The following is a 10,041-nucleotide window of genomic DNA, read 5'->3' as shown; positions in this document are numbered from 1 at the left end:
CGCATGCTCCCGCCCCCGGCCCCCCCGGCCCGCCGCCCTTAACCCCTGCACCGCCGCCGCCCGGCGCTGCGCTCGCCGCCGCCGCGGGACGCGGAGCCGCTGCCGCACCGACCAGCGGGCGCTGCCCCGCGGAACACAACCCTCGACCCGCGCTATGCACACATCTTGCTCCGCAGCGGGGCCGCGACCACCCGCGGGCCTCCGCGGCCAGAGCCCCTCCGGAGAGGCCGGGCCCGCACGGGGACCCTCCATTGGGCCGTGGGACCCCCACCGGCTCCACGGGACCCGCTGCCCCAGTTCACCGGGCCGGGGGCGGGAGGGGGTGGTGAGCGGCGGGACTACATCTCCCAGCAGTCCCCGCGCGGCGCCCGGCAGTGCGCAGGCGCCGCGCAGGCTCCGCCGGGGCGGCCCAAGATGGCGGCGCGCTGGAGCAGCGAGAATGTGGTGGTGGAGTTCCGCGACGCCCAGGTCGGGGGGCCCGGGGGCTGCCGCATCACCGCGCCGCGGGGGCAGCCCCCGGCCGGCCCGTGACGAGCGGAGCGGGGGGAGGTCCCGGCCCGGGAGGGCTCGGCGGCCCCGTCGGGCCTTTCTGCCGCCATGGCCGGGGCTGAGGCGGTCTGGAGTCGATTGCGCGGAGATAACGCCTTAATTCACTGGGCACTTAATTGCTGATCTTAATTAGGTCTTGTATGTTTTTAAAAAATACATTCTCAGGCCTAATATACGATATCGCCACTTCTCAGACGTCTTTCCTCGTTTTGTTTTGCTGGAGGCTCTCAAGGCCAGCGTGGATGGGGCCCCGAGCAACCTGGTCCAGTGAAAAATGGCACAGAGTTGGAACGAGATGAGCTTCAAGGTCTCTTCCAACCCAAACCATTTTATGGCTTTGTCAGTTTTCCCAGAGACTGTTACAGCTACTGTCTCACTGCCAAATTAATTGCTGAGTGTTGCTCAATTAAAATAAAAAGCGGGTTATAATTTTTTTTGTAAATAGCAAAAAGGCCAGCTTTTGTTTTTGAAGCTGATGGTGATAGTAGAGCTCTGCTCAGAGTTTGCTCACATGTTGTTGTAGAAGTTGTTCTTACATCCTTGGAAGTGTTCATGGTTACACTGGAAAGAGCTTGGAGCAAACTAGTGACGGTGTCCCTGCCCATGACAGGTGTTTGGAACAAGATGATTTTTAAGATCCCTTCCAACCCAAGCCATTCTGGGATTCTATGATTCTGTTCCAAGAAATGTGAGGGGTTTAAGATGTTGGCAGTAGCTTAACCAAGCTACATACAGTGGGTGAACTATGAACTACTTCAGCAGGAAACCCAGAAATTAAAAAAAAAAACAGGTCTGGAAGCTCTCATCTCATTTATCTTCTTGTGCTGGAGCATTAATGGCTCTGCCATTGCAGGCAGAAGCATTGAACCCTGAGTGTTGTATCCAGCCTACCCTCTGTAAGCTCACAAAGCAATTTTTGCTTTTGTACCTCTCAAACTTTGTATTAGTTTTCTTCCCAGAAGCATTAAAGCAGCCTCATCTGCTACTGAGGATTTGCCCTCAGGAAACCAGTAATGAGATATGTGGGTACATCTTCCTACATCACAGATTCACGTTGCATCTGGCTCAGGAGACAGGAGGCCTCATGACTTTGTTGCTTACTCATAATGTCTGGTGTGTGGGAGCAGAAGGGACAGGTGTTGCCATCCCCTGCTGCAGCAGTTGGTTTCAGTGTCACTCCTGCACTGGCACAAGCCTTGGCAGAGGGTGAGCACGGAGGTTTCGGTCGCTTTGCATTACTCTGGTGTGACCTTCCTGGAGCTGTTCTGACCTGCCTGCTGTCCCATCTGAAACCAGAGAACTGCTGTGGCTGAGACTGCCAGACTGCTGCTTCAGGCTAAACTCTTATATATTTGTGTCTGAGCTTTTTTTTTTTTAGAAGTCTGCAGGAACATTTTTGCAGGTGGGAAACTTGAGCTTGAGAAACTGGAGCACCTTGGCTGAAATCATCCAGTACCAGTCTTAAGCTCTGCATGTAGCCACACTATCTCCAATATCCCTACCCCAAAAGCAACCTAATGGAAACAGGAGGCGAAAGAGTGGGCAGCTGTTACATTTATAGCCAGTACACCTCTGCAAGCATTGCTGTTGTCTTTGTTCAGCATGCTGGAGTGTGTCATGAGCAGGCTGCAGCACCCAGCCTGTAACACATCAGAAAATCACTTTGTGTTTTGAGGCTCATGTTACCTACAAGTGTCATTTTTCTGTACAACCTGACAGAAGTGGAAGTCTGTGTACTCTTCTGATTTAAACAAGACCCACAGGTTATTTGGCTGTTGGCACTATCAAAAGGAGAGTGAAACTCAACCAGTGCTGAAATAGAACCGTTTGCAGCAATTCAGTGCCTGGATGGGAGGTTAGTTATGCAGGGAACTGGTATTGCTTGTTAAGAGTTTGCAGCTCTTGAAAAACAGTATTGCCCTGTCAAATTGGGTTGGTGTGTTGCCTCTCAGGTGGAGAGAATGAGGCTAAATTGAAAACGAATGAAAGTTCAGACATGAAAAGGAATTTTCTTCCTTGGTTTGCCCAGCGCAGAAATTGAGTGAAATGCCAAAGTAGATGCTTGAAGTCTGAGAAAATGCTGCCTGGGCTGTGGGTTCAGAGCAGGTTCTCAAATGTGCAGTGCTCCTGCTGTGCTTACTCATGTCACTGTTATTCATGAACAGCGGTTTTAGCTATCCACAGTGTTGTTTTAGAATAAAAACTGCTTTCAGGTTGGTTTGTTCAGTTTCAACTCCCCCCTTCTGGAAGGCTGTGCTGTGACGACTGACATATCACTATACCAAGCACGTTAAATGACAGCTGTTTGGTTTTTTCTCCTGTGCCTAGATAAAACTCTTGTGTCATAGGGAACTGTTTCTTGCTGTAAAACAAGTTAATTTGTGACCCATCAGAGTAGCAGTCTGAGATGTGAAACTTTTTAATTAATTTTGATTGTTCATTACATTTTATGATGTTTGGTGGCTGGAAAGAAACAGTTTACCAGTATTCATTATTGAAAACAATTTGTAAGGATTTATGAGATCCTGGTGCCAATACTAGAAAAAATAAACTTGTATATGAAATTATCAGTCACTTTAAATTGACATGGGTTTAGAGGAAAGATGGCCCCAACTATATGAAATAGGTCTCCTGACTAGATCTTCATCCCATGAGAAAGCTCTGATGACTGTTGTGGCTTTAGTGATCCCCATATCCCCATTTTATTTTCTCAGAAGAAAAATGTTTACCATCTGAGAAAAGTTCCTTCTTCTGTTGATTTGTTTTGGCTGGCTGGTTGGTTTTTGTTTGTTTTTTTGTTTAATAGATTCAGTAACCTACTTTTTTGCAGGTTTTGTTCTGTGTTTTACAAGGTGCTGTGGAGTCTAGAAAGCTGGAATTGTTTCTTTATCATTTAGAGATCTTAAAATTAGCTGCTTATTTACAACATTAGTTGGACTAGGGAAACCTTGCCAGAAGATTGGATTTACTGTCTAGGAAAAAGTAATGAAAGAGGGTTGTTCGTGGAACAGTAAAAGGGGTGAAATGGGGTTTGGTTTACTATGAGCTCCTGCTAAAACTCTGCAGGCAGCTGTAGCTATTTGCCATGTGGTCACTAGAGAAGACCTTCTTCTAGAGAAGAATGGGTCTGTGATGCTCTTTTTTCCCTCTCTTGGGGTGTTTTCATGGAGGCAATAGGCCCTGGCTGAAAAAGATCAGAATTTGTGATGGATATTCTACTGTCAGGTCTGACTGAAATGGAGTGGGATTTCTGTGTTGTCTGTGAGGTTTTAGTGATGCTTGTAAGTAATAACTGTGGGACATCCTGAAGTCTTGTTACATCCATGCTGAGAGCACTTAAAATCCTGAACAGCAGCAGGAGATACATCCTGAGCCTTCAGAGAGGTGGCTTTGAAGATGACAGCAGTTAGTGTGAAGAATGTGGGGCATATTCTGATTTTGTACTGTGAATACTCAAAACTCTATTGAAGTCGTATCTGTGTTTAAGGCTGAACTGTTCAGCTTTCCAAGTAAAATTTTCCTTTATTCCCTTGGCATTTAAACAAGATGACCAGCCAGTTCATTCTGCACAAAAAGAGGGGGAGACAATATCCAAACAGTCATTTTATTTTTTTTTTTTCAAATGGCCTTTAAGTTATCACATAGCCTTCTTTATAGGCAATGCCAGAGTAAATTCTGATGCCTCTTGGCCATCTCTCCTTTTTGGAGACTAGCCATACAAAGATGGTTGTACTTCTATCTCCCGGTACATATATAATTAAATCTGACCCTGCAATGAAAGAGAGAGACTGCAAAAGTTCCTGAGCAGGAGCAGAGGCTGATTAATACAGATTATTAGAGATTGCTGACTGAAAGGCTGCAGCTGTGATTGCCATAGCAGGGAGAAGGAAGCAAGGTCTTAATGCTCATGATGTTGCCTGCCAGGTTTTGTCTTCAGTTTCTGCTAACAAAGATGTTTCTGTATGCTGTCATGCATCCCAAAATCAACCACTACACCCATTGCCCCTCTGTGCTACTTTAAGGGGATGTTACTTTCCTGCCTAAAGCCATGTGTTTGACTGAGCAGCTGAGCTGAGGGGTATTATTTAGTGGTGTTCTGTGTTTCTCTTTAACAGGCGACTGCGATGTCGGTGGATTGCCTGGGACAGCGCGCTGTACTCTCGGGGTGAGTGTGACAGTCCTTTCCACAAGGCAGACCAGCAGCCTTCAGGCTGACCTCAGCTGGAGGGTTGATGGATTGTTTCAGAAAGGTGCAGCTGAATTCTGTTCAAGGCTTAATGAAACTGATTCTGGGTCATGTTCCCAGGGGAATACAGAGTGGAGAGACAGCAACAAGAGCTCAAGAAAATACTGGTGTGGCTTTCCTGATAAATTCCTTCCCAAATCCACATATGGGAGATGGAACATCATGAAGTACTATTTGGATTGTCTTGAAATATGAATTAGATTATTTTCTAATAAAATTTGCCCCAAATATTCCCATGGGGCTCTCTGACCTGCTTCTCTGCTGATTCAGTGTGGGATGATACTCACAAACACAGTAGATGCCACAGACTTCCAAGTTGCCCGAGTTTCCAGGAGAGCTTGGCCTTATATATCCACCCCCAGGGCGAGTCTTCGACCACCTCAGCAGTGCCTTTCCAGCTCCTGCTTTTCAGTACTAACAGCTATTCCTGTCCCACTGTCAGGGACACAATTGCCACACCAGTTAGGATATTCATTTCAGAATCATGTGAATGTAGATAATCTTTGGTCAGCCTTCAAGGAACCTAGTCCTTTGGTTCAGCTTGAAGCAGTGCTTGCTTCCATGTAAACCCTTAGTCTGGCAGGAATAACAGGAGGAATGACCAGTGTTCAGAGCAGCTGTATGGTCACTGTGAGATGTGGTTAATTTTGTAGGGTTCATTATGTTTTGATGCTGGTTTTCCATAGGGTTTAGCTGCCTTACAGTTATTTCTGGGCAGTTTCTCTTGCTTGTAAGATGAGTCACACAGGATGATACCTCGCTTTGTGGGGAATTGGGCACGTCCAGCAGGATGTATGGGCTCAGGTTTGCCATCATGCAAAATTATTTCTGCTGCATATAGAGTTAGCTCAGGTAAGTAATGGAACCAGATCTGTGCAGGACTGTGTCCACCCACGTTAACAAGCTGCTGCAGCTGAGCATGAGCTCTGTGCAGGTGTTTTTGTACTGTCAGTGGAACCAAACCCTCAAACTGGTGTGGAAAGAAGCACCCACGTAGAATCATCTTTGTCAAGGCTCATTAACTCTTGCTCAGAGCAACCTATACGGGCTGAAGTTGTTGCATTGCACTCCCAGGCCTGTGCCATTTAGGCTCTGCTGCTGCAGCATTAGGCCTGTAAAACCTATTTGAATGTGTTTGCACCATTTTCCAGCATTTCCTTTTGTATCCAAGTTGTCTGGGGTTTTCTGTGGTGTAAGCTATCTATTACATTTGCAGATCCTATTTACTTTCACTGTGTCTTGTCTTTGTTGGGGTGTAGTGGGTTTTTTTTCTTAAGCCAGTTTTGAAGTAGGTAGTCAAATGTAGTATTTTCAGGTGTGCTGTTTTTACTTGTCTTGTGAAGTGCTTCTCTTCTTTTGGGTCTTGTGCTTCTAGACACAAGGCTGTGAGCTCCATGTGAGCTTGGGGTTTTGAGATCAGTCCTGTGAGATGCAGCCCCTTTGTGTCTGTGTGTGTTGCAGCCGCCGTTTCCTCTACATCGTCAACCTGGATGCCCCAAATGAGGGTCACCGGAAGATCTCCCGGCAGAGCAAGTGGGACATTGGGGCGGTGCAGTGGAACCCCCACGACAGCTATGCCTACTACTTTGCAGCTTCGGTAAATTCACTCATTCAAAAGCTCTAACTCATCATCTTCCCTGGTCCTTCTTTCATGGGTGAGCCTCTGCCGAGCTGGAAGGCTGTGTGGAGCTGGCACAGACATGATTCTGCAAGTCACATTGCAAGATCAAGGCCTAACTCTGATTTACTGCCAGTGAGGTGTTCGGCTTGATGGCTCTCAGTTATTGGGCAGTCAGGGTTGAATCTAGTTTTGCTTGCTTGTCGTTTACAAAACACTTTGCCAAATAAATCAAGCATCCAAATGCTCCTTTTCTGGAGGGAAGTGCACTCTTTCTGATTTCTGGCCTAAGATTTGTGCACTTCTTGAATTTCTTGCTCTATGCTGTTTTGTTCTCACCTGCCTGCCTTGCTGCTCAGCTGTGGTGCACCAGGCAGTCTGTAAATAGCACAGGTCTGTAGTGGTTTGCAGCTGAGCATGGACTGGATCATTGAGGAGTTCCATGAGGCAGTGGGTTGGGCTGAAGAAGCAGTAATGGCTGTGTGAGAGTGAGTGCAGTTTTCAGCTCTGCTCTGTACTTGGTCTGTCATGCTTTGCAGCTTGTTCACCCAGAACCCTGAGCTCTGCTGATGGAAATCTCAGCTCTCAGCCACAGCACCATGGCAATTGGTACCAGCCAGGTGCAGACTGTTTTTTTTTTATTTTTTTTTTTTTTTTTTTTTTTTTTCCTTTTTTCTTCATTTTGCTTCCTGGATTGGCTGTATTTTTAATTAAAAGCAGTTTTAAAAGTGGACTGGTGGTGTCAGCTGGGAGCCTCTGCCTGTTTGCTCTCTCATGTTCCCCAGCCTGTCTCTACCCAGCCCTGGCACAACTGGTGTCTCAAAGGTGCCTTCAGCAGCAGTCTGCTTCTGAGTAGAGAGTTAGTAAAACTAGCAAAAAGGTGTCCTTCGGTGCCACTTCTGGGTACAGTCTGTGGAAACCAAAACCAAGTAAACAAATGCACTGGGCAGGTCACAAGTGGAGCAGGAAAGCTTCTTTTCAAACACACTCTGAAGACAATATCCTATCCTGAACTCACCGATGAGTTCATGCTGATCTGAGCAGCACCCTGCTGCAAAGGGGAGCTGTGCCCATCTCACCCATGTGAGCATTCCTGCTTCTTGCTGCTCTGAGCATACAGGAACCCAGCTTGTTCCAGACTGAAACCAGGTGTAGCTGGCATCAAACCTTGCTGCTTCTGTTTATAAACAAAGATGCTATGATGCTCTGGGGATTTGAACATAGTTGCTGACACACACTGGTTGATGAGTCCCCAAGATGAGATGAGGCAGATTTTTCAGTTTGAGTCCAAAATACTACCTTTCAAGCCATTTCACTGTGTTGTAGACAGCTCAAGGGTCTTATCCCTCTGCATCCCTGTGGATGGAATAAGAGATGTAAAAGGGTGCCATTCTGTTTGCAGTCCTGTTAATTTGAAGTAGTACAGGGAGAGGGGAATCTCTCCTTGTGTTTAGCTTCTTTGCAGAAGAGCTGGAGCAAGTTCTTTTGCTGTGCTTGGCTATGTCTGTGTCAGCCATGTTTTTGGGGACTCCTTAACTGTTGTTTCAGAAATGCTGTTGTTTTCAATCCTAGATCCTTGTTTTTTCTTTTTTGTGGCCACAGATTCTTGAACCAAGGGGGTGATGAAATTGTTGGAAGTGAATATTGATACTTACAAAAATCACAGTTTTTTAGAAAATGCTCTTGTTGGGAGGAGCAGTCTCTGTGGTGATCATTATCTTGTATCTTGTCTCTGGAGTCCTGGATAAATCCTGTTGGGTAATTTCATTCTAGCCCTTAAATACTTCTGTCAATGAGAAACATGCAAAGAGTTTTTTTCTTGCCCATAGCTCTTGTGCAGCCCTGCTGTGAGCAGTTAGAGAAATGTCATATATTATTGCTGAGCTGGGATGAGACCTTCCATTTCAAAGAAAGCTGTAATGTTTTATCTATCTGCAAGTTGAAATTCACATGAAGCAGCTTTGGGGAAGGAAAAAAATCCACTACCACAAAAAAAAAAAAAAAAAAAAAAAAGGCCACAAAAATGATAATGTAATAGTTGGACTCAGTGATCTTAGAGATCTTTTCCAACCTCAACAACTGTGTTTCTGTGAAGTCTCTTATCTTTTCCTTCATCTACCTAAAAGTCTGAAAACAAGGGACTAATGAGAATAACATTTTAAAGTCATGTTCTTTCTGGTTTTGCAAAACCAGCATGAATTTCCAGTCATGATCCACTTGAGTGCTTGACACTCTGTATGCACCCACAAAGGCAATTCCTGCCCCAGAAAGATCAGAGCTGGCCTGGCCTGAAGTGAACTTTGATTGAGACAGAACATGAACTTACAGCAAAATAACTAGTTTCAAGTAACTTTGTGTGTGGCTGCCTTTGGGCAAGAATTTATTCCTGGAATGAGTGAAGAAACCCTAAGTAATGTTGTCATTGATACATCTTTGTTTTTTACAGCTAGTGGTAAACACTTAAAGAAAGTTTTCTCCTGGGCTGGCAAGGATGGAGAGTACCCTTGAGAAGGTGACCTTGAAGCCATTAGACTGTTCTGTTTGTGTTTGGCAATGGCTCTGATTATCCCAGAAGGGAATTGTGAGAGAGCTGAGGATGACCAGTTGTAATCCATCATCCCCCTCACCAAAAGCTCCAGTTGTGAATCTAACAGACTGGTAGGGTATTCCTGCAGAGAGAATTTGTCTGCCTGTTGCCTGCAGTTACAGCACGTTGTTAAGAAATAAAGACTCTGAGAACATAGTTTCATGGAAAGATTTTGCAATGTGGGATTTTTTTCTCCTCTTCTAGGAGAAAGAGAGAAATTTTTCTCCTCTCCTCTTCTCCTTCTTTATCTCCTGTTTTAACTGTGTGTAATTAAAAAGTGTAAGCTTTTGAAAGTCCTTGCAGCCTGTATTTCATCTTTGCTCTCCTGTTTTGGGCAAAACCTTTGCCAATCACAGCGTGACTCATTGTTACCTGTGGTTGTTCAAAGTGAAGGGAATCTGGTCCTAACACACAGATCTGTGTCCTATCTTGTTGGCCTGAGACTGTATCTCCTTTCTTCCATGTAATTGCAGAGCAATCAGCGTGTTGACCTGTATAAATGGAAGGAAGGTAATGGGGAAGTTTGCACATCTCTGCAAGGACACACACGTGTGATCAGGTGAGGAACAAGCAATGCTGTGGCCTGCTGAGTGGAAAGAGATGCATTGTTTCATAGAAGCTGAATGTTTTGGTGCTGGCCCCACTGAGGCTCTGCTCTGAGCCTGTTTTTACTCACGTCTGTCGACTGGACTGCCTTTCATTTGGTGCTGATGTCATGCATGAAGTGGTTCACTCTCTCATGGCTCTCCCAGTATATTAACTTAGCCCTTGATGGCTTGAGTGTCATTGCCTTAGGCTGCTGTCCTTGTAAAGAGCCACAGCCATCATCTGGGAAACAGACAGCATGTGTAGTAAATTGAATCCCAGCTGTGTTTCTGTGTGATAGCAACTTAATTAAGGCAGGTAATCCTAAAGACCAAGTTTAGAGAATATTACGGTGGTGCAGGGGATATTTTTGCCTGTTGTTTTAAGGTCATATTTCAACGCTGGGTTGGAAGTGCAGTTAAAGAACTGTTTTTCCTCAAGCTCCTGACTATGGAA

General features: G+C 45.6%; 1 protein-coding gene across 4 annotated transcripts in view; it reads left to right on the top strand.

Annotated features, from left to right (window-relative positions):
* The first annotated feature begins 387 nt into the window (after nucleotides 1-387).
* WDR59 (WD repeat domain 59) overlaps nucleotides 388-10,041 on the top strand; it is a 48,647-nt gene continuing 38,993 nt past the window's right edge. For all 4 annotated transcript variants that reach the window (XR_010744540.1, XM_066327772.1, XM_066327774.1 and 1 more), the window contains exons 1-4: nucleotides 388-468; nucleotides 4,665-4,714; nucleotides 6,257-6,392; nucleotides 9,474-9,559. Coding sequence is in view for 3 of the 4 variants with exons in the window: in XM_066327772.1 (XP_066183869.1) it covers nucleotides 415-468; nucleotides 4,665-4,714; nucleotides 6,257-6,392; nucleotides 9,474-9,559 (326 nt within the window). In the remaining variant the exon portion in view is untranslated. The remainder of the gene's footprint in view (nucleotides 469-4,664; nucleotides 4,715-6,256; nucleotides 6,393-9,473; nucleotides 9,560-10,041) is intronic.

The sequence above is a fragment of the Sylvia atricapilla genome, chromosome 12 (assembly GCF_009819655.1).
Source record: "Sylvia atricapilla isolate bSylAtr1 chromosome 12, bSylAtr1.pri, whole genome shotgun sequence".
In the NCBI taxonomy this organism is placed as follows: Eukaryota; Metazoa; Chordata; class Aves; order Passeriformes; family Sylviidae; genus Sylvia; species Sylvia atricapilla.
The sequence above is the reverse complement of the archived record's forward strand: the minus strand, read 5'-3'. Positions and strand labels throughout refer to the sequence as shown.